Raw genomic sequence first — 24,450 nt, 5'->3', positions numbered from 1 at the left:
CCCGGGCACTGCCCCTAGACTTTGGGAGGTTCCAGCCAGGGTTGTCATTTACTCTCATCTCAGCGGCCGGGACCCATCTGGACCGTATGGTGGAATGTCGGTGCAGTGCCCCAACTCCATGACTGGAGCTGTTTGGAAAACAGGCGTAGGAGGGTGGGGAAGTTCTGTGGAAAATTATGAATTTTCATTGAAAAAGTGAAAATTTAACATTTTAGGATATGGGTTTTTTTAATTAAAGGTCTCCAGTTTTTGAGGGACGCAGACACGGCCACTGAGTATTTCAGTTAGTAGAAAACCCTTGGAGAAAAATGGAAAGCTTTTGACCAACCCAACTCTCCACCCGCCCTGCTCCTAGGTGGTGGAGTCTGGAAGGGGGAGCTGGAGGGGAATGGGGAATAGGCCCCTGATCTGGGTGGAGAGCTTTTTGGGCTGTGTGGAGCCTTCCTGCCCAGCATGGCAGGAGTTAATTGACTGCACAGGAAGTTTCATCAGTCCTTTGAATTGATGCTTGAAAGTTGCTGAGGAAGGAGTTGTTAAAATCCCCTGGCCACCACACAAGGGGAGGGCTGGGTAGTCACAGCCAGTCCCCCCGAGGAAACCTCATCACGCGCTTTGGCATGGAGTGACAGGGCCTGCGGTTCACTGGAAAGGGCTCCCAGCACCAGGTGTTTCCTGTTTTGGAGCAGGGTGAGATTTTTGCTGGATGAGACAAATCTCCCGGCAGATGCAGAACATGTGACGTAGCTGGTGGATTTGGCTCCTTCAGTAAAATGGGAGTGTGTGTGAGAGAGAGCATTAACTCTGTGTGTGTGTGAGAGAGAAAGAGCGAACATTGACTCTCTGTGTGTGTGTGTGTGTGTGAGAGAGAGAAAGAGCGAGAGAGCAAACGTGTGTGTGAGAGAGAGCATTAACTGTGTGTGTGTGTGTGAGAGAGATAGCGAGCATTAACTGTGTGTTCCTGTGAGAGAGCGTGAGCATTATCACTGTGTGCGTGCACTGTGGGGCCCATTCTCTGTTGCACCCAGGCATGCCCGAGCAAGGTGGGGTAACAGAATCGCTGGCAGGGTAGGGAGCTACAGCAATCAGCTCACACAGTTACTCAGCAGAGGCTTCAGGGAGCACAAGACTGTTGTTAAAGGGTCAGTCAGAGAATTGCTGGTGGAGGTGGGAGAGGGTCTTCAGGAGGGCGCTAGGTCCAAGGGCAGTGGGCTTGTCGGCCAGCTCAGGGAGAGCATTCCATGCCTAGGGAGAAGTTGCACTGGTGGCTGTTGGAGAAGCAGACATAGGCAGTCCAGGCTGGCTTGGGGGAGATGGGAGAAGGGTGGGTGAGCAGGGAGGGGCAGTTACCCAGAGCCTTGAAGCCAAAGAAATGGAGGGGTTTCAGGTCTTGTTTAAGAGGAGAAGCGAAGCCCCCTAGGATGTGTGGATTCCCGGCCAGGGAGGCTGCGCCACCCACCGTACCTCCCTGAATTGCAGGGGGCTTGTATAGAGTGCTAAAACCCCGTCAGAAGCTAACATCCCATCCTCAGCAAATGGCTGATGGGAGCCAGCAGCAGCCAGGAGGTTGTGGGGTTTCAGACCCGGCTGCTGCTCTCTCAATCTGTCCTGTGATCCAGTGCTGGCAGGTTTCAGAGTGCCCCATAGAATGTATGGAGCTGGGCATCCCCCGGAGGTTCCCGTCAGAGGGACAGGCATATCCAGAGTGGGGGCATTGCCATGATATCGGGATTATTGGTAGAGCCGAGACGTTCTTGCAAGTCCCCACCCAGAGACAGGCCTCTGTCTCTTGGTGTCCTGGAGAGGATCTACAGCATTGTATGTAAAATATGAAGTATCTGGGCTCTAAACCAGAGACTTAAATGAGCCCCTCCACCATCACCAGGGAGTGAGATCTAGAGTATGGATCTCTGCAAGTCAGGGCTCCTGGATTCTATCATTGCACAAGTCACTTTCCTTCTCTACGCCTCACTTTCCCCACCTGCAAAAGGGAGATGATAAAACCTGCTGGTGGCGACCAGGATCAGGCAGTTCAGTCGCCTCCCAAGAGAGGCGAAGGGAGCCCCGTTGCTTGGGGCTCTGGAAAGCAGGTGGGACAGTGTCCTAGGAAGTGTGCTGCAGGGCCCAAGCGTGCACTGGCCTCCGGGAGATGGACCACATGGCAAGTTGGTCTGGTTCTTCTCAAACGGTGATGGTTCTCGGCTGACCTGGGGGTGCAGGGGTTTGTGGTAGTTAGGGATGTCTGTGAAGTGTTTCTGGGTGCTCAGGTGAGATGTGCGGTGGCAGTGGTGCTGGGAATGGCTTTCCTCAGCGGAATGGCACCTCAGTCATTGCTATTCCTGCCTCTGGTTTCTGCCTCACTTATTGGAATTAGCATCACTGTGTCAGGTGAGATCTGTGAAGGCTGCAGCTGGGGAATAGGCCGACCCGCCCTGCTCCCATCAGGGCTGCCAGGAGAGGTTGCTGCAGATCCCTGAACAAAGTGCAGTTTCTGTTCTTGGGCTGATATTTGTTTCAAAACATGTTATTCTCTCTCCCCTATTTAAAGCCAGTGCTGCTAAGAGTAGCTGCCCCCAGGCACGAGTCCCCAGCCGGGCCCTGCAAGGCTGGCCTGGGGATTGCATCAGGCTATTGTTGCCGAAGCGAGGTCCTTCAGGAATACCGAGCTGTTGTTCTGCCCAGACCCGTTTATTTTTGCTCTCTGCCCGCTCTCCTGTGCTTTGCAGACAGGCCTGGGGGATCCCCAGAGAGCAGCCTGAGTGTTGAAACTGAATGCTGTGAAAAGTTCAGTTTTGCATTAGTGCAACCCTCGACTGCTTCCCCCTTGAGCTGCTGCTATAAATCCAGCTGTGCAGCTGTGACCCATCCATTGCGCATGCCACCCTCATTGCTGGGACTGGGTTGATGCCGTATCTGCTGAGTGGATGTTGCCCCCCCACTAGTGTCGCAGATCTCCACGGGGTCTGTGTGTGGCTGCTTTGCCAGGCAGAGCTGGTGCACACTCTGTTAAGCTTCTCTTGGCTGGTAGTGGCTTTCTGCAGATCCCACAACTAAATGCTCTGCTTCTCCTTTGCCAGGTCTGCGCTGGATTTCCAGGTCAGACCTGCTGGGAGAGCTGGAGTCGGCTCTGTTGCTTATTTGTAGGGCCTCATGGGCCAGCTGGGCTTTCTGCAGCTTAGGATTCATGGGGGACGTTAAAGGGATGACCCAGTGGCAGGATTTTCCTTCTCCTGGAATATCAGGGCTCTGTTCCTGGCAAACTATGGAGCTTTGCTCGGGCTGTCACAGATGGGTTAGTGTCAGGCCCACGAGTTGTAACATGCTCAACTCTCCACCCTCATGGGTTATGGTACTTATTTTAGACTTGATTCTTGCTTGGGGTTCAGCAAGTCAGGATTGCCCAGGGCTGAAATAGGGGGCCTGTAAGCCAGGAGGGAGGTGCGCTGGCAGAGTTGTGTGGGGCCCAAGACTGGAAAAGCCAGGGGGGGCTGTGGGTCAGGAGGGAGGCACACTGGCAGGGCGGTGAGGGTGGGGGTAACTTTGCTTGGCTGCCTGGACTGCTGTGTGCCTGGCTCCAGCCAGTGTTTAGCCTCAGTTTCCCTTCTCCATTTTCTAAATAGACCTGCAGCCTTCAGTGAAGAGCTGCTTCCTTCCCGGGGCCTACGGGCTGGCCCTGGGGCTCACTTGTCCTTTGCTCTGCTGGCTCTAGTTGTCCATGCGCAGCCAAAATGCTTCTCGGGACGCCCTGCATTAGCAGGCAGGTTGCAGGTAGAGCTGGGGACTCAGTGCGAGCAGGTTTGTTGTCTGTTCCCCTCCAGGCTGCTAGCCTGAGTTGGCTGGGCCCAGCAGTGTCTGTGGGGGACAGAACACGTGGACCTGGCTCTTCCCTAGAGAGCGGGTTGCACGGGGGTGAGAACAGGTGCCCGGCAGGCTCGCAGGTGTGAGGAGGGTGGGATCTGTACAGCGCCTGACAGAGCTGAGTGGTGTTTGGCACTGATCGCATGCTGGGTAAAGTGGCCTGGTACTACTGAGCAGTGCCCCCTCTGGCTGAGTGGGAGAGTATCGTTGATGAGCTCTAAAACTGGTCTCCTCTTTTTCTTGGTTGGACGGGTCGGGGACAGGGGCTGGGAGTCTGAGAGGAAAGCGGGTCGAGGGGGAAGCCTGTCCCTCTTGCAATAGTTGTTGCAGAATCTGCCCCTTGCCACAGAAATGTGTTGCAGAAACTCGGCTTTCCTAACCCTCAGTGGTTGTTCAAAATCTTTCCAAATGTGAACTTAGGGAAACGGATGCAGCGATATCTGAAACAGTAGCTCTGAGAAGGGTAACCCGAGAAAGTGCACCTCCATGTGTTAACTCTGAAACCTAATGACGCCAGTGAACATGTCAAAACCTACTTCACTGCTGATCATTTTACCAGAAACATGCAGCCAACAAGTTCGTCCCACAACCCCAACCTGCCTCCCACACTCTCCCTGCTGGCCCAACAGCCTGTATCACAGTTACGCCTTATGTTTGCGCAGCTGTATTCTACTGCCCATTAAAAATGGCAAATGTTGGGGCAGTGGGGAACGGATTCAACATTGGACTGAGTGACGTGAGGACATTGACATTGTCCCATTTCTGTGTTAGCTCAAAGCTGCCGTAGAATTCCAGCCTGCTGCACTGGGCTGCAGTGGAAACCAGGGGGCCATGCTGCAGAAGGGAGGTCCTGCATGCTGCCGAGTATGCAGAGCCTTGGTCAAAGCAGCCGTGAATTCCTGCACTCACAAAGGGCAGAATCCTACCCTTCCAGGGTGTACCATCTCTCATGGTATTTTCTTTGCCCATCAGTATGGGTGTTTTCTCAGTAGGGTCTGGAGTATCTCAGTGCTGGTGGTGACCGGCGTTCCCAAGTCGGGGGGGTTACTGTGCCTTGTCTCACTAGTTCATGGCCTGCTGTTTGTTCCTCCTGCAGGACTGCCCACAGATTCTGCCCTCCACCCAGATCTACATCCCTGTGGGCGTGGTGAAGCCCATCACTCTGACAGCCAAGAACCTGCCACAGCCACAGTCTGGCCAGCGCAACTACGAATGCATCTTCCACATCCCCGGCAGCGCCACCCGCGTCACAGCTCTGCGCTTCAACAGCACCAGCATCCAGTGCCAGAACACCTCGGTGAGTCCACGGCTCCTGCCCTGCCGGGCCTGGGCTGCTCTTCCATCGCAGGGTGTGTGTGAACACCATTCCTGCCTGCGGAGTGTCTGAGACACCTCCCCTGGCACTTCTCCAGCCAGAATGTGCTTCGCTTCCGGGTCGTTCCTCTCCGCTTGCCCTGCAAACTCCATGGACTAAAGGTCGCCCCAGCTGCCTTGCTTGTTCCCTGGCTGGTTTCTGTCTCTTTCATGCTTGATCGGCAGGTGGATGTAGGTTCATGGTGCCCGTGGGGCCTTGGGAGAGATTCTCCAGCTCCTCACAGTCTGTCTCTCTCTTCCCCTGTCCCCCTCAGTCTCTGTCTTTTCCCTTCCCTGTCTCTTCCCGCCCCCAGCTGCAAGGAGAGATTGCTTGGTGGAATTGTTCCATGCAGAACCAACACCCCTCCCTCCTCCGCTGTGGAGCCAAACCGACCCCAGGGGGGACCCTCCCATGCTTTATGAGCATTTCCAAGGAAATTTGCTTATGAAAGCCAAAGAAAGTAGCTTGGGCTGGAGCCAGCTGGGCTGGAGTTGAAGACTCTGTTCCCGCTTCCCTCCTTCCCTGTTTGCACTTGGTTTCCCTTTACGCCGGATGATCCTGCTTTACAAGTGGAATTGAGTTAATTCCTTATTGCATGCAGCATTGCACTCACTCTCATGCGCTCACACACGTCCAGTCACACTTTCCCAGCCTGACTGGCTGCTGCCCATCAACCCTGGGCTCCCACACACAGCTCTGCTGATGGCCGTCCATCCTGACCTGCAGCCCCCGCTACTATTCCAGTCCTGAGATCTTACACACACTTCTGCCAGCACCCCTCACTCCTGCCCTCCAGCCCCTCTGCTTGTCCATCCCTGAGCTCTCACACAGCACTCTGCCAATGTCCCTCAGTGCTGAACCTCTTCCCCTGCTATTCCAGCCTCCTCTCCCACAGCTCTGATGATGCATCTCAGGCCCATCCCCTACTCTTCTGCCAGTGCACCCTCTGTCTAGACCTCCAGCAATCCCAATGTCCCCACGAACATCTCCGCCAATGAACCCCCCATCCCCACCCCACCCCGCCTTGGCTGGCTCGCTCTGCCCCTGGATGGGATGAGGAGGAGAGTGGCTTTCACAGCCAGGCCATGTGGTCCTTCCGGGAAGCTCTGTCTGCCCCATGCTGCTTGGTGAATACTGTGCGGAGAGCGCTGATGCTGCGAACAGACAGATCTAAAGTATCAATCCTCCAGTTACCTCTAGGAAATGCTGTTGCTACGGTTCCTCTGCTGACCTGCTGGGCTCTGTACCGACCTTCCCTCATCTGCATGAAAGGGGCCCCTCCTCTCTCGCTTTCTCATTTAATCCTTTCAAAATTTGTTTTCCTTCACTTACACCATGAAACTCGTTTGCAGCCTGACGTGAGCTGTGCTCCCTGATCCCCCATCCTTCAGCTGCACAAGTGACATTTAGAAGCTATTGAAAAGCTGCTGTTTGCTTCAGACAGCCTTTCCTTCCTCTCCTCCCCCTCACAGGTCTCCTGCGGGGTGTTAGGCTGGGTCTGGAGAACATCACAGTCTCTCTCTCTCTCCTCCTCCCCCCCCCCCCCCCCCCACACACACACACACACACTCACGAAAGCTCATGCTCAAATAAATTGGTTAGTCTCTAAGGTGCCACAAGTACTCCTTTTCTTTTTGCGAATACAGACTAACACGGCTGTTCCTCTGAAACCTGACACACACACTTGTGAGTTTGGGTTTGGGAAAGGGAGCTTGGCAAAGAGGATTCTTTACCCATGATGTACGTAGTACGTCTGGGGGAGAGGAGATGCTCTCCACCCAGATGGATCTGCTTCTTAAACTATCAGCTATGTTCTGCCCTGGCTGGTTGGTAGCAGGGCAGGGGCCCCCTTCCCTAGATGGGCCCAGGCTGGTGGGAACCAGGGCAGCTGTGCCCTTTCCTGGATGGGCCCAGGCTGGTGGGAACCAGGGCAGCTGTGCCTTTGTTACTGACTCAGCCTGGGACCTGACCCAGCGATATAAAATGTCAGCTCCATTTTCTGGTAGGGAGGTAACTGGAGGCTGATACTGAGGGGTCTGCAGGGAGACTCCTAGGAAGAAACTGTGCATGGGAGAAAACTTGGGCTAAGATCTACGTTCTTTTGTCATATAAGTTAATGGGAAAGGGAGGGGACACTTACCCAGTGTATGTGTGCTGAGGTGTGGCTGGGTTTGGAGCCCAGCCTGCTCACATCTGTGGAAATGGCATGAAGTCACACACGGAGGTGTATGAGTTCAGGTGAGGGGCAGATGTGGGGTGGGAGGAAGCAGCAAGGGGCAGCTGAACTTGTAAGATGCCACGGTCTTGTTTTTGTGAGAGAGAGATCCCTCCACACGGAGACGTGGCTGTGAATGCGAGCTACAAATGGGCTCTAGAGAGGGTGTTTTTCAGATTCTCAAAGGGTCGCTGACTCCTTCACATCACAGTTTCCATCCTGGGGAGATCTCCTAAATTCCATCCTGTCCTCCACCTGTCTGCCACTGAGCCCTAAATTCTGCCCACACCTAGCAAGCCTTAAAGTCCACCTTACAGACAGCTAGCGAGCCTTGACTCCTGCCCTCCATTCCCCATCCTGAGCCGTAAGTCCCACGCTCTTCTCAGCCATTTCCCTCCTGGCAGCTTGGCAAGGTTCTGGGTCCAGGGTGGGCTGGGGAGCGCTCTCCGGGTGAGGCTGAGATGCTTGAACTGTATTTGGGAAAAGAGAGGAAACCAATGCAGAGCTGGAGCAACCTGGTCAGGCCCCACTTTGCCCTTCCCTCTCTGAGGCTGGTGCAGGGTTGTCCTCCACCAGGGCTTTGCCCTGTAGAGATAGGGAAGGCACATCAGGTCCCATCTTATCCATCCCCTTGAGCTCATATTGGTGGGCTCAGTCTGTTTTCCAAGACTCCATGTAGCCCAGTTTTAAATGCCTCTAGAAAATCTGAATGAAGAAGTCCATGCTCTGTGTGTGTGCGTGTGTGCGTGTCAGAGAGAGATCAGACGGCTCCCCGTCACCCTCCCTGCGAGGAACGCCCCAGCTGGACTCTCATTCCTGCACCATGGATAGCTCTGCTGGTCCGTCTCTATCAGAGTCTTGTAAAAGATTCTTTGGAGGTCAGCGGAACGGCCATTTTCCCAGCAGGAGGCCAATTACACAAAATACCTGCTCAGCCATTTGGGGGCTGTTACTGCAACACACGGGCTCCTGTACGAGGCCTAATCGCATCCCAACTGCCAGTGCTCGCAAGCCCTTGAAATGGGGTTGATTAGGAGGCTGGGGGATTCTGCAGCCTGGCAGCGCAAGTGCTTTGGAGGAGCCATTTGTCAGCTGCAGAGGAGAGAGGAATGGGGTTTCCTAGTCACTGCAGGACAGCGAGGCTGCATGGAGTCTGAGCCCCACGCAGAAACACCTTACCAGTGTGCCAGCCACATCCATCGGTGGGTAGCCATCCAGCGCACCAGCGGGATGGCTCTTTGGGGAAAGACAGTGCAAATGCAGCTGGTGCTTGGGGAAAATTCATATAGCTCCTGATCCTGCAATTGCTTATTCACAAGCTTGGCTTTACTCATGCAAGTAGTCCTGTTAAGGTCAATAGGCTTACTCGGATGAGTAAAGCTACGCACTTGCCTGAGTGTTGGTGGGATCAGGACCCACATCATGGAATCACAGAAGCCAGCATTTCCTTTGCTGCTCTGCCCATTACCCAGTGTCCTTGGGGTATTTCCCAAGAGCAGCCATGCAGAGCTGGGTCCTTGCCCTTGTGCTCCCCAGGGGATCGGAGCAGCTTTGTGTTCACACCCCCTCATAGCGCTCCAGTACCTGGTCTGGTGGGGGTTGCTCTCAACAGAGTGGGACAGAAGGAAGCCAGGCAGAAATTGTGAGAGAAGCAGAGGTGGTGGGCATCAGTGATCTCCCAGCCTTAAGGTGGGTATTCACCCGGGAATATTTATTGCTGCCTAACCTTTCCCATTTGAGGAACCACCCTGTCGCCATCTCCTTCCCTCCCCTGTACATTCTGTGCCTCTGCTCTTCATCCTACTTCCCTGCCCCTAGCCTCCCTCCTGCCAGCTCAGTCCAGCCCTCCAGTCATAGGCTCTCTGCTGCCCGGGGGATTCGCTCTTTTAACTGGTTCTTTCCCTCCTCCCCTGGAGACGCAGAATCAATTCACTTGGGTCCGATCCGGTGAGGTGCCGAGTGGATCCTCGATCCTGCTGGCTTCAGTGGGAGTTGAGAGGGCTAAATCTTCTCTTTAACCGTCCCTGTCTTTGTAGCGTATGGTTCGGCTTCGCTCACTCTGAAGCACTTTGGGATGCTGGGTACTGACGGGCACGATATAAAAATAAATGGCATGGTTGAAAGGTAGCAGGAATGCTGGCTTAATGGTTCTTGAAGGTTGTATCTGTTACACAGCCCATGGGGGAAGCCTGTGTCTTTAGAAATGCAAAGCCTGGGAGAGATGCTGCCGTGATGGGGGCGAGTAGGTGGGGTTTGGGGCATGGGGATGGGAATTACTGACAATCTGCGCTGATTTCTTCCTATGCCACTACTGCCTGCGAACAGGGGCAATGGGAAATGCTTGGGGCAAAAGGTATCTTCTGTGTTTTCTGAGCAGCTCTGTGCATCCCCGCAATGGTGCATTAACTGCATTGTGCCTGGAGCTTTTATTTAAAGGAACATGAGGGCTCTTTAGTTTAGGCACCAACCAGCGGGGTTTGTTTGAAACACAAATGTATTTTACAAAGCTTAACTCTAGAACCATCCACTCTTATGAATGATTGGTGTCACAGTGGGGCTATTATGCTAGGCACTGTACAGACACCTCGTAAGAGGTAGTCCCTGCCCCCAAACAACTGGAAGGCTGAACAGAGCAGAAGTGACACGGGCACAGAGAGTGTGCAGGGACTTGCACAAGATCACACAGCAGCTTAGTGGCAGACCGGGGACAGAGAACCCAGGTTTCCTGTGTCCCAGTCCAGTGCTTTATCCATTGGACAGCACTGCATCTCCTGCTTGGAGTCCACATCTCCATAATAAAAAAATTGCAAAGAGGTTGCCATTTGGCTAGTATGAAAACACAAGTTTGGCCTAGAAATGATCAGATGTGCCCTGATAGCAAAGCAAAATGTCTGTGTGCAGGGTGTAGAAAATTGGTCAAGTTGTTCTTGAGTTACAAATTATTCAGATTTTGGGGCTAGTCAGTTGCAGCTCCATGGTGTTAAGATATGAAACAGAATTCCTTTGTAAATCCAATTTTCATTCCCCTTCTAATTCTGCACAAGAGAAATCTTTCTCAAATGACAGGACCTGTCTTTACTTTCAGGGTACACTCAGTGCCTGTTTTAACATCTGAAGGCAATGAGCCAGCCCGTTCTTTCGAGTGGGTGCTTAAAATTCACACTTCTTTGTAATTTTACTCCTCTATCCTTTTTCGGTCCATCTGGCTTGATGATAACACTTCACACTTTCCATACAGTTAAGTATAATTAATGGTGACCTGCAGTAGGGGGTGGAGGAGGGATTGAGTTCCTACCCTGGGTTGTTTCTTTGTGATGAATAAGGAAGACTGGAAACAGGTTTCAGAGGAACAGCCGTGTTAGTCTGTATTCGCAAAAAGAAAAGGAGTACTTGTGGCACCTTAGAGACAAGGTAGCCTGTTTCCTCTTGTTTTTTCCTACCTCCCCCCCCCCCAGATGTTCTGGTTTAACTTGGATTTAAACCTGGAGAATGGTCAGTTTAGATGAGCTATTACCAGCAGGAGAGTGAGTTTGTGTGTGTATGGGGGTGGGGGGGATGTGAGAAAACCTTGATCTATGCAGGAAATAGCCCGACTTGATTATGTAAAGAGTTGTCACTTTGGATGGGCTAGCACCAGCAGGAGAGTGAATTTGTGTGGGGGGGTGGAGGGTGAGAAAACCTGGATTTGTGCTGGAAATGGCCCACCTGTTGATCACTTTAGATAAGCTATTACCAGCAGGACAGTGGGGTGGGAGGAGGTATTGTTTCATGATTTCTGTGTGTATATAAAGTCTGCTGCAGTTTCCACGGTAAACATCTGATGAAGTGAGCTGTAGCTCACGAAAGCTCATGCTCAAATAAATTGGTTAGTCTCTAAGGTGCCACAAGTACTCCTTTTCTTTTTGCGAAGACTGGAAAGTTTTTGTTTGTTTGTTTAAATTTGACTTGTTTACAATCTTAGAAAGTTATCTTATCTAGCCAGAAGATACTCTGGTGACTGGCGAACTAGTGAAATGCAGAAATCACCAGAGACTTGAAAGTTGTGTAACTGAGCCCTCTGATTCAGGAAGGTCCCTAAACATATACTTAATTTCCATGACTTTTGTGGGACCTACACATGGAGTTAAGTGCTTTTCTGATTAGGGATGCTTTGCTGAAAGGTGAGGGGGAGGCTGAATGAGGAAGGCATTTTTAATCGAGAGACGCTTTGTCTTGTATTTCATTTTGGTAATACTTATCTAACTCCAATGACTAGTTAACATTTTGAAGAAAAGACATCTTTGTTAAAGATTCAACACTCCATTCACTAAGGTATGAAACCTGACAATATGCATTCTCTGAGACATCTATCACGTCCTCCAGTAAAACCAAGGGACACCAGGCATGACATTCCTGATATTTATAAGGTTAAAAAGCAAGCAGAAAAAACCCTACAACCCCTCCCCCCTCCCTTGGGCTTTCTTTATACATTCTTTATACATAAAGAAACAAAAACAGGGCACAAGCTCAATTTAAAAAAAAAATTTTTTTGCACGTCAACTTTAAATATAGTGCTTTGGTTAATTAAAATCCTTAAAGAGACATAGAAATTTCAGCCTTATTATTAGGCATAGTGGTGCACTGAAACTGAAATATGTATCCTTTGTGCAGTTTAAAACTCCTTAGCATGTAAAAGCGTGGAGGTGAACACTAGCCTCAATCTTGCAAACCTACCTGTGAGTAAAGGTACTCGTGCAGGCAAAGTGTTCACAGGCTCGGTGCCATCGTGTAAAACGGAAGGTTGATAAATATCCACATATCCTCACAGTTGATACAGTCTCTTAAATGTGTGTAGGTAAACCAATCCCATTCTCCCAAACCCTTACCTCTGCCCCCTATTGCCCACCTGCCATCCGTATAACAGCGTCAGTGTCACTGGTCCAGCGGCTGCAAACAGTAAATAGCCACACTGGTGGAAAGCAGCATTGTTTTTCATAATCTGAGGCATTGCTAGTAACACAGAGAAGAGTTGTTTTTAATTATATGGGCACAAATTTCTGGTGTAGCCAATGTGGGTTAAAGGAGTTACATCAGGAATGGATTTGGCCCAAGTTTTTTTCTCCCGAGAATGTTCCTTTCTAAGGTGAAATGTCAGTCGCTGTGGCCTTAGAAACATTCGGTCCTTTTACCTTGTAAAATAAGAATAAATGCCCGCTCTCCTTTCTGCTCAGACTTGGGTTTGTAGTCTGGGCACTTTGAGGGGGAAATGTAGTGCTCAGCCATTTCCTTTTCCCTTTAACAAAAGCCACACTTGGTGGTGAGCAGCTGTGTCAACTGTGGAAAGCCCTTTCGGGCCATTTTCTTTCAGTTCGCCCCTCACTCACAGCTGAAGAGTCACTCATCCTTCATGCCTCTTATCTCTGGCTTCCAGCCATTGCTCTTTGAACTCTGTCCCTTCCAGCATGGTGTTCCTGGTGTGGAGAGGCATCTGCCAGCATAACTGCCTCTTTGGAAAATGAACGGCGAGTTCCCCCCTTTCCTTTTTATCCCAGTGGCAAAGTGGCCTGTGATTGGAAAACGCTTTTCCTGTGTCCCAGCACCGCCCAGCGCAGTGAGGGGAGCCAGACAGATACTTACTAGGTTTGTTTGTTAGGAATTCTTGTACAGTTTCCCTGAAATTAAGAGGGATCCAGAATGTAAACGCTTTTAGTGAGCTGATTGATTTGTATTCTTCCTATGCAGTGCTCTAATGCCATTGGAGGAGCTCAAATTACTTGCAAACCCTAAGTAAGCCTCCCAGCACTTGTGAGGTAGGCAGTATTGTCCCCGTGTATGGGTGGGTAAAGTGAGGCATGGAGAGATTTATGGGATTTGCCCAAGGCTGCAGAGCGAGCCATTAGCAGAACCAGAAATAAAGTCCCAACTCCAAACACTGGCAACACTTCTTCCTGTGTTGAACGAGATGCCAGGCTGCTTATGGTGCCATGGAGCTGCAAGTACTGGGGGCTGGGTAGATGAGTAAGTGGGATCACCTCACATCATTTCCATGGCTAATACCAGGCCAGATGTCAGAAGGCCTCAAGTGGATTTGGGCAAACATTTGGCTTGCGCTTTGATGAGACCTAATTCCGAGGGTCTCCAGATTATTATTGATAATATTCTGGGCCCTGTGCATGCTGAACTCAGGTTTCTCGACCAGGTGCACCTGAGGGAAGGAACTTGAATATGATGTGGGGAGAGGAGAATGGTAAAAGAGAGAGAGGTGTTGTAAAATCAAAGCCCAAGCATTACTGCCAAGTCCTATGCTGTTTGTGACGGTATTTTACTGGGCCTCAAGTATATATATAGGGGAACATAAATCATACATACATGCCCTGTGATGAGTGCTGCACACCTACAGTGTATGTATCTCTAATTAACCAGCCATGGAGAGTGAAATAGGATTGGATCCTGCAACCCCAGAAATGTTGGAAAAAGCCAGGCATGCTCTCCGAGCGATGCCTACATTTATCTTTCCTGCAGCAGTGTTTAAAGGGGAAAGGGAGTATCAGGAGAGTTTGATAGGATCCAATTAAATTCCAGCAGATAAAATAATGATGAATTGCAGTTGAGCCCCAGTGAGACACGACGTACATTACAGCCGTCCCCACAGTGCGGGGAAGGAGTTGAGGTCATCAGCTAGAGGAAAATAGGACACAGCTGCAACTGTACCCTTCCTACAGAAATGCAATCAAGAGGAGCACACACATGAGAGTGAGGAGAGAACGTGTGAGAGTGTGTGTGTGTGTACAAGAGGGAAGTCTGAGTGTGTGCACACTGAGCGCATGGAAGGCAGATATACCATGCCAATAAAGCATACAGTTCTGGGAGAAAAGCAGAGCAGCCCAGCTTCCTGCAAGGGCTGCTCTGAATAGGTCATGCATCACATGCCTCTGAGGAGCCTGGACAGGCTCCTGCATTCTTGCTGGGGTGGGGGCGTGGTTTTGGTTTGTATGAATGGGGGCAAATGGAATTTGGAGGAGCAGCTCTGAGCAGATGGCTACAGAGATTCTTGTGCATAGATTTCCTGTGTCTCCCTGTTGGATGCTGGGAAACTGAATTCTCAGGGGCTCCTCTTTGAAGGCCCCACTTTGCCAACAAATCTTTCTCCGCAAAGAGGACAGGTTCCAGCTCCCCTTGAGGCTCATCAACCCCAGTCCAAGTTCAGCCAGAGGGATAGAGATGGGGCACATTAAGGCTGGGAGTCAAGGGGAAGAATGGGTGTAATGACTTTGTCACTGCTGTCTGGGGCTGGATTCACACACTTGCACTAGAGGTGAAAAGCTCATATCCCTGTCCCAATACCCTGGACCATACAGACCCGCAGGTGCTTGTGACTGAGAGGAAGGGATTAGGATGGTACGAGATGGTATAGCTATGAGGATTGAGATGAAATTAGCTGAAGGAAATTGTAGGCTGACAATCAGGAAAGTCGTGAGATAGGATTAGGATGAGTTTTGAGAGAGATGGTGGGAGCTCTCTCGCTTGAGTGATTTCTAGCTGGATCGGATACACTGCAGGGAGCAGTTGGGTGCAAGCTGAAGAGGAGTGGGCAGGCAGGGGCATCAATGAATCCAGCATTCCTAGCGAGACTCCACTGTAGTTATCCCATGCTCGATCTTCCAGGAAGGCTGTTCTCTTCTGATACAGCAAATGTGAGATCAAGGGATTGGGACCAGGGAACTCCTGACTCTGCTGCTGAGTCACTGTGTGACATTGGGCACGCCCATTCCCCTCCTTTCTCATCTGTAAAATGGGGCTAATGCTGACCTACCTCCCAGGTATCAAGCATTCCGTACATGTGCTGAGTATTATTATTCTGCCAGCCTGTCTGGAGCAGGGGAAGAGTTTGCGTGCGTGGCTATCTGATATGTATCTCCTTAGTCCTGTGCCCAGTGGTGATGCATGTGCTGAAAGTGGCATGATGCAAGAGAAATGCTCACCGGGGGGGAGTTGTTTGCTACCCAGGCTGCAGTTCCTATTTTTGTCCCCAGGCAGCACATTTCCCTTCTTTATGGCTCCTCCCCAAATGTGCCTGTGCTGCTTGTGTCCTCAAAGGACTGTCTGATTAACCGAGGGGTTCTTAAGCTTTTTCACAGGGCAAAGCATAGCTTCATAGGAAGCCTGTCTGCTAGGCGAGTCCCCCCCATTTGCCATTGCCCAAACCCTGCCTCCCTTCCTGTTCCCCATCATCACAGAACAGCCTGCTGGCAACTATAGCCATTGATTAACTGGGCACTTAATCCTACCAAAGAGTTTAATGGATGTTTAATTTCTTTTAATGCAGTTTAGTAGCTACAAACCAGGAGGAGCCTGCACCATGTGACAAACTGGCTCTCTGTGGCTGTGGTCTGGGAGTCTTTGGGTTAAGTGACATGTAATAACTCACTGAACAGTCTGGCCTGCCCTTCTGCATCAGTTATTCACTCAGCCCAGCAGAGGGAGCACAGGTTAAAGGGGAACCCAAGGCAGCATGGCGTAGTGGTCTGGGCATGGGACCCAGGAACACCACAGTCCCAGGCTCGGCACTGACATTGATCTGGGCCAAGTCACTTCCCCTATTTGCACTTCATTCACTCATCTGAAAAAGGCAGATGATAAGGATGCACTTACCTGCCTCCCGGAGTGGGGAACTAGTTACTTTGTGTAGTCTTTTAAAGTGCAGAATCTTACCGCTATGGACGTGTGAGTGTCCTTGTTATTAAATAACATCTTTACATTGAAATACAAACACTGTTGGGATTCCAGAACATGCACAGAACCCATCTGTGTAGCCTTCGACAACAATTGGAAATCAGCCACCTCGTTCCTTGACTGCCAAGTCCCCAGGTCAGGAATCTGTTTCCCTTGTAACAGTCATGACCGGTAAATCAGTGTATGGAATGCAGCAGCTTCCTTGCTCTGCCATAGGTGTTAGTGATGCCATCAACTATTGTAGGAGAGAACAGCTCGGAGCCCCGATCTCCGACACTGAGGGATAAAAAGCCATTTAGCTCACTTTATGGGAGATGCTGATTTGGGAAATCCACCTGGCTCTTCTCATGGGCATCTACCATCTGATTCAGATGTTGCATGAATTTAAAAAAAAAAGTTTCCATTCACCTTTAACAGCAGTGAACCTCCTATCTGATGCTTCCAAACCCAGGGCCTGATTCTCCCCTGCCTATTATCTCATGTTCTTTACATGTGCTATACCTGATCAGAATGGGTGTGTTGAATGCTCACTTTGCACAGGCCTAAGTGATGGTGTAAGGCTATGGAGAATCAGGCCCTATTCTAGCTAGAGGATTTCTCTGGTGCCTGTCACTAGAATCGAAACATCTGTCACAATAGTATCTGTTCAGCCCTGTTGGATTGTCCCTAGAGCTCTGCTGACATTGGCGCTGACCCTGGTGCACAAACATGGAAGTAATTTACACACAAAGGCAAAGAGCTGCAATCAGCTGCAGCTCCATGCCTGAGAACATGTTTTTTTTTGGGGGGGGGAAGGGTTGGCGGGGGAGTAGAACCCTAGAGTCACAGATACCAGAGCCGCAACTGGCCTGCGAACTCGCATCCAGCCCGTTGTCCTGATTAACTTGTTAATGTAGGTCAACCCCAAAGAGGGCAGACTCTGGAAGGAATGAGAAGGGATTTTCCAGCTCCTAAGAGGGGTAAGAATGTAAAAAGAAAAAGCCGGGTGTAAGTAGGAGGGACATTTTGGCTGTGCTTGTGTAACACTGGCCAGTGGTGTCAGACTCCTGGCCTGGGAGAAGATTCGCTGGCTGCTTTCCCCACCACTTCTCCTACACACCCACTTCCCCTGGCTTCCCCTGCTGGGTTTCAGGATACGTGTTGGGCTCCCTTCCTATATGTAACGTTCAAGGAGACACTTGCGGCTTTTCTGGAAAGACCAAAAGGCTGGCTTGGCCTCCCTCCGGTTGAGTCATGGAAAGACGGGCAACTGCCAAGTTGGCCCAGGAGAAGCTGAGCCCAAAGGAAGGAGCACTTGTTTTCCCAGGGGTCTCCCTGGGGTGGCTGAAAGAGATGAGAGCGCATGTAAGGACATCTTGGGCGGCAGGGTTTAATAATTCACAGCCCTCTGTAACCCTCCCCCTTCCCTGCAGTGGGAGCTGCTGGACTCCCCAGCTATGTGACCATGGAAACAACCAGCCAGGGCTGCCAGCTCTTATCTTCCCACTTGCAGGAATAGCTAAGGTCCATTTCTGAACAGAGCAGTGTGTTTCCCATGCTGTGCACTGCTGACTGCCCTGCTGGCGGGGGACAGGCCTAATACCATCAGTGGAACGTAACAGGGGTGCCGTGGAACTGAGGAGAGGTGTTCTCACACCTGCTGTAGCACTGTGTTGTCAGAGTCTCTGGATTCTGGCCTGCTCAGCGTTGGCTTTCTAAGTGAGTGTTGGCTTGCTAAGTGAGCCTTGTGCTTGAGGAAGGGGCCTGAAGCCATGTGCTCCGTGATCTCTGTGTTTGGGAGGCAGGACGGTCTAGAGGGAAGTGCAGGGAACCGGGAGTCAGTCTCAGCTTACATGGTCCCTGGCTTTGGGATTGGGAAGAAACACCCACTCCTGGACCCCAGACAAGGACCCTGGCAGTGGTGGCCCGTGGACCTCAGCAGGTGCTGTAGATTGCATTCCATGCTGGTTGCTGCATGTGTATTTAAGACAAGACCTTAATAATCCAGGTGCTGTCTGCACTGGGGGACTGTTAATGATTCCACAGCACTTTTCACTGTGCGCTAGGCTAAAAGGTTGAGGTGTGTGCCAGGGGCTGCACCTCTCCATGCCAAGAAGGGCTGCATTTCAGCAGTGCTGGCAGGGTACTATGGGACACTTCAAGTCGTACTGCGTGTCATGAGCCCTCTTCCTGTCCACACACTAGCATGGCTGGGAGGGGAATCCAAGCCTCTGCTACTCTGTGTCCCTGGGGTGTTTCAAGCTCCTGGAGCCTGAATGGAATCCAGCCCCTGCCCCAAACTTGGGGTCTCTAGACGCATGTCAGGGTGCAGACCTTCTATGTCACACCCCCCTCTGAAAGTTGGAACCCTCTGTCCAGTCTCTCTGGTTGCGATGTTGACACTTCAGATTCCCCGTTTACTCAACACACCCTGTCCCACAACTCCTCCCCAAAGGTGTGAAGTGTCTGGTTTCCAGTTTCAGCTCCAGGGACACACTGCAGTTGTGAAGCAGCCAGTACTCATACACTTTTCTCAGTCTAACTGCTTGATGCTCTTCTATCCTTAATCATGTAAAGCACAGGAGAGTGCAGATCATACAAAACAATGCACAGCTGAACCCGCGATGGCCCTCACTTCCTATCTTACCCTTCCTTGTGAGCCTTTGGGGGACCATCTCGGCGCAGGCAGGAAGGATGTCCCATCCTCATGCAGGCTCTTCCATGGTGAATGGCCTCTCCCTTATGGACCTGAGAAAATGGCCCCCAAACAGACCAGCCTCTACCTATTTAAAACCTTTAACCCCTCTGCATCAGGGCAGCTTCCCCACATGAGCGGAAACCCCTTTGGGTGACTTTGTTGCCAAGGTGACCTCCCCACCTCCTAAACCAGTTCTTCTGGGCAGGGACCAATCTTCTGTCTACTGGGAATAGATTTCAAAGGACTGGGTACTTAGCTAGCCTCTGTTCTTCTTTTGCCACCAGCCTTTGGACCCTCACCCCAGCTTAGAGGCAAACAGATCATGGACAAGGCAAAAGGCTGCTCATTCAGAATGGAGTTTGCCTGACACAGACACACAGGGCTCATAATCACACAGAATTCATAAACTGTACAGACAGATTTCCGATACATCACACTGTGTATTAGAAATTAGAGATGGGTTTGATGTGAATACTCCTGACCTTCCAAAGGACTTGAAAGCTGAACCTCAAACCAACCGTTCCTGTCTACATGAAGGGCTGAACTGAAGCCCTGGCTCCAAACCTCCTATAGGGTCGGGGGTGTTTGTAATTGGAATCTGAGTTGTATGGCTTCATCTCATCTCGGTAGCGAAGGTAATACATTACTGAAGTGAACTTCAGAACCAGGGCAGAACTGTCACCATTGGTCATGATCATTCATTAGTTTGGCAGAGCGAGGGCTGACAGTGTGTGCCCTTCCTGCCGTTTGTTCCCATTTCTCTGGGCACTTTGCTCAGACTGCTCCCTTCCAGTGCATCCTTCCTTGCCTGGGCCATGTGCCGTCGCTCCAGGAGTCTCCGAGTTTAGTGGGGAGGCCTGTTCTTCCAGAGGCAGATACGTAGTCCATTGGGTCTGTCTCCTCCCAGCCTCCCACATGTGCGTCTTGCTGTCTCCAGGGCTGGTGTGTGAAGGGTTAATCATCTCTCCTCCCACCCCCACCCAGAAGGAACTCATTTCCAAAAGTAGCTGGGGCAGAGAGATGCAAATAAGAGTTTTGGACAGCTGCAGGCTGGATGCCTTCCCGAGATGCCAGGGCCCCAAATGAGACATGTCAGAGTACAAATTGAAAATGCCAATTTCACTTAGGCTGCCATGCTGCTCGTCACAGCTAAATCCTGCTCCGTCGCCCCTCCCCCAACTCCTACTTCCCGAGGCTGCCGATTGATGGTTTCCACTCCTTAATGTAGCTTGTCCCTCTTAGGGGGTCCTTCAGGCTCTGCCCACCTGTTGAGGTGGAGGTAGGATAGAAGGGAGGTTACACCTGCTGAGATCTTAACTCCTAGCCCCTTCTGCTCTGTCATCCTGGGAGCAGTGGGGAAGGCCTGCGGTGCTCAGATGTGAAAGGCTCCATTGGCTCTGATGTGCCAAGAGGGTTGGATGGGAGACCGCCAAGGAGCACCTCATGTCATGCTGGCGCTGGCTCAGCGGGGCGTGGGTCTGCGCTGGAGCCGGGCGTCAGTAGGGTGTCGATGGTGGGCGTGCTATCCCGCTGAAGAGGCTGGCTTTCAGCTGAGCTGGAAAATAGAGCTCTTGGTGGTGTATGAGAATGAATGGCCCAGCGGTGGTTTCAACTGGATGTATCATTCCTCTTCACTTCCTGGCATAAGCTGCCATGCACCACTGAGCAGCCGCTGCATACCGCCCCAGAGGTAGCTGCGCGCCATGCATGGATGGTAACCTGTGGTGCGGCCCAGGCGTGGGAGACCCAAGGCTGGTGGGGCAGGCTGTCCAGTGAGATCAGAATGACCCCAGGTACTGCTGCATGTGTTACCTCCTGCTGCTGCCTTGGCTTTGGAGCAGAGTTGCTTTGCCCCCTCTCCTGGGCCATCCTTCTGCCTCTTGCTCAGCAACTGGCCGCTGCCTGTGGGCACCTCCCTTTCCAGCTTTTGGGAGCCTGGGGATGAGGCGAATGGCCCCGGTAAAGCAGAGCCTTGTGCATGACTCAGCAGTGGGGCTGGCGTGTCTCCTGCCCTGAGCCGCCATGTGGGAAGGAGGGAAAGGGTGGGCCAGCAGGGTTTTCTGGCTTTGTGGGGCAGTTGGTTTCCGCTGCAGTGCTCCCTCTTGGCCAATCCCCAGAGGAGCGCTGGGGGAGCTTCTCAGCCTGCCAGCTGGGTTAAAGGCAAGACATCCCAATAACCACAGTATACAGGTTCGGAGGAGGGGAAGGCCCCCATCTCTTCTGGGTGCAGCAGTAACGGGGCAGGGGCCTAGGTGTAATCTGGTCTCTGGCCCAGGCAGAGAGAAGCCATGGAGAGCAGCCTCTCCTTCTGCCTATCCCCAGGAATGTAGGGCACGGAGCCCAGGTGTCCCTCTGATTTTACACTGATCAGGGATCAAACACCGGCACTGAGATCATCTCATGCTACTTTCACTGAACTACCAGGCATGCCTTTCCCCATGCAGGCCTCCAGCGGAGGCCAGCACTGCCCGGGTAACAGTTACTGTCCTGCCCACCTGTGCTCTTAGTCCCATCAAGAAAGGCCAAGCAACATACCCCCCTGCTAGCTAGTGGGTGCCTGGGCAGTAGCTGTCACCAGCCCGATCTCCGAGAGGCTTATCCACGGTGTGCGCTGACAGAGTAGGGCAGTCTGATGAAAAATGTTCCCTTGCCATATTTCTTTCCGTACGTTCCCTTCTATGTCCTAACCCCCTTGACTGTGCTCTGGTGCATAGACAGGCGACTAGTATCTTATTCCCTTAGCACCTCCCCTACACCCCCCCCCCCCCCAAAAAAAAATTCCCAGAGTGCACTTATACAGACAGGCATACATGCAGCACCGCTGAAATGCAGCCACCTCTGGGAGGAAGGGCAATGGCCAACGGGTGCACAGCAACATTGCACTGGGGAACTCATGGCTAAGGACTGCAGGTTGAAATCCACCTCTGATAGGAGGCGCTGTAGGGTCTTTAGTGTCCATGGAAGGGCAGGCAGGATGCAGGGTTTCCAGGTCTCCTGGAAGTCCCCCTGCTCAGTAAGCAATACAGGAGCCAGTCTGTTTACCATTGAAGAGTCTGACCTTGCCCGGTGTGCATGTGTTTAGTTTGAGGTACAAGCTAACACGTCTGTGAAAAGGCAGGTAGTGCCCAAATCAGGCCCGCCCCCTTAGCAGTGCACCCAGCTATTGTTTGACCCCAGGGCGCCTGGCCCTGAAGGCTAGCGTGAGTCCCAATAACTCCTCTCCTCTGGCAGAGTCTCCAGTATACCCAGCCCTAAGGGGGGATGACTCCTGTCTGCAGGGATCCAGGTTTGGACTGTCACTGCTGGATTCATGCTGCTGTCACCCAAGCTATGCAGTTCAGCCCGCTGCTGCTGCTTCACACAGATGGGGCAGGATCCTAGTAGCTGGAGCACAGGATTGGTACTCAGGACTCCTGGGTTTTATTCCCAGCTCTGCCACTGGCTCATTGTATGAACTCAGGTGACACACCACCTCCTACCTCTCTCTTGCTCTCTGCTTCAGTTTCCCCATTTGTAGAGAGTTCGGAGATTCTTCCATGAAAACTTCCATGTCTGATACAAGGTGGTGATTAATTTAGCTCAGGCAATAGGGTGCAGAGGTGTTACTGGCTCCCTGGCAGGAGAAAGCCCCTTCCCCCACCCTGGTACTGATATCTTTTCGGTCCCATCTGAGGGCTGCAAGGGGAAATGAATCGCTTCAATTTTCTCTGAGCCGAGCACAGAACTGGTGTTGAAGGAAGGGATGGACCAGGGGGCAATGCTGCCACTTACCCTCCTACCTCCATCATCACACCCAGTCTGTGAAGCTGGGCAGCAGAGTAACTGGGGGTGGGGTCTGAGCCAAAGAGAGCCAATGCAGCAGTGTATGTGGCTCCCAACAAACTCCAACAACCCATGAATCATGCATTTAATCTCTCCTGACACGCCTGTCATTTTCTCCAGAGAGGAGCGGAGAATCTCTCACCAGAGGAGGTCGTTAGCTGTCAGGGAAGATTCTGACTGCCTTCCTGTCTCCCTATTGATTAATCCTCCGCCTGCATGCAGGGGCTGTGTAGGGACTGCTGATGGGGCTGCCAGGAGTTTTGGCTCAGGTTAGAAGCAAGGTAGAAGGTGTTGGTGGGGAGGAGGTCTGGGGGCAGGATGAGTGGTTTGCTGGAGGTCTAATCTCTGCTTTCCGTCTTTGAACTGCCCCCTGCTTACCTCCCCAGAACTTGAGCCTAGCTTGAGTCCCTTGGGCTTTGCGATCCAGGCATGAGAGCGGGGAGAGGAGTTGTGCTCCACTGAAGGTAGAATCCAGCAGCACTTGTGCTCTGCAGAGGGCAGAAAGGCAGCTCCAATCTCTGCCATGGTGTGGGCAGCACAATCATTCCATTTAAACAGGCCACCAGGGGAAAACACTCCTTACTTTGGCTGCAGACCGAGCCTGTGTATCGTGAGGACTGAGAGATAATTAATCAAAGCAGTTTCCCGCCATGTTGTTCCCAGAATGGCCCCGTTTCTGGGCTGCAGGTGGGCACTGCTCTGGTGAAGACTGTCCTATAGATTTGTTTTATGAGCTAGTGCAAGTGTTGAAGCTGCAGATAACAGGGTCCATCCCGATGCTTCCCAGAGAGACACATCGACTCTCTGTGCTCCCGGGTTTGGCCTGCCCTAGTCCCTAATGCATGCTTGCCCACATCACAGGGATGGTTTTGAGTCCGGATTGCGGTGGTTGTTAGAGCAGCGAGAGGCCCAGGCCTGCAATAGCAGGGAGAGGGGACTGCAGGTTAGGAGCGAAGGGTGGCCGCAGAGGTGGGAGGACCAGGAGATCCGAATGGCCGTGGGTGCTGAGAGGCAGCATGATGGAACATTGGCAGAGCGGTGAGGAGGTCGGGACTGGAATAGAAGTGGGTGTCTTTGCTTAGGATTGAGGGACGCTGGCAGAGCCACAGGGAATGGGAAGTTGTCCAGTCGGTGCTAGGAGTCTCTGACTGTGATGAGAAATTCCCCCAGATCTGTGCGGCTGTGCATTAGCCTCCGCTCCCACCATCACTGTGCCTCAGTTCTGCACCTGTGAGATGGGGCTAGTAGTCCTGTCCTGCAGCTCCTTCCACAGCAGCAAGGAGAGGCGTATGGAAGTGTCCCTGAGGGAGAAGAAGCTGTGATAGGGCACAGTGCCATTGAAAGCAGCTCCCATCCTTGGGGCAAGGGTGGGGCATGCCATGGATAGGTGGCTAATGGTTGTGCTGCTCCTCAGCGGGGAGGTGCTAGGGAAGGGCAGTGTTAGTAGGGAATGGGTCTCGCCACGTGCCCACGTCAAGCAAACCCTGTACAGCATGGCCCCTCCAGAATTGGCTCTGGCTGCAAGGTGCCTATGAGCTCAGTGTCCCCAAGCGGCTCTCGTGCTCCCCCACCTCCTGTCCACTCACCCCCGCAGGATCCTCAGGAATCCTAGCCCTGTGGCCCCTTAGCATGTAGCAAAGCACCCAGCGTCGCCCCAGCCCCTCTTCTAGCTGCTGGGGACGGAGGTGTACTGGGGGTTATTTGTTTATTGCTCCCTGGCATGGACAGTTTCCGGCTGGCTGTGGGATCTCTTTGGTTAATGGGGCTTGTTGACTGTTTGAAACCCTTGGTTTGTATGACATTTCTTTCTCTGCT

The 24,450-nt window shown here is 52.0% G+C and overlaps 1 protein-coding gene across 3 annotated transcripts in view; it reads left to right on the top strand.

Annotated features, from left to right (window-relative positions):
- The window catches only part of PLXNA1 (plexin A1), a 267,177-nt gene that overhangs the window by 166,897 nt on the left and 75,830 nt on the right, over positions 1–24,450 (top strand). For all 3 annotated transcript variants that reach the window (XM_073351345.1, XM_073351346.1, XM_073351347.2), the window contains one exon: positions 4,952–5,152. In XM_073351345.1, the coding sequence (XP_073207446.1) occupies positions 4,952–5,152 (201 nt within the window). The remainder of the gene's footprint in view (positions 1–4,951; positions 5,153–24,450) is intronic.

The sequence above is a fragment of the Lepidochelys kempii genome, chromosome 7 (genome assembly GCF_965140285.1).
Source record: "Lepidochelys kempii isolate rLepKem1 chromosome 7, rLepKem1.hap1, whole genome shotgun sequence".
In the NCBI taxonomy this organism is placed as follows: domain Eukaryota; kingdom Metazoa; phylum Chordata; order Testudines; family Cheloniidae; genus Lepidochelys; species Lepidochelys kempii.
Note: the sequence above shows the minus strand (reverse complement) of the source record. Positions and strands in the feature narration are given on the sequence as shown.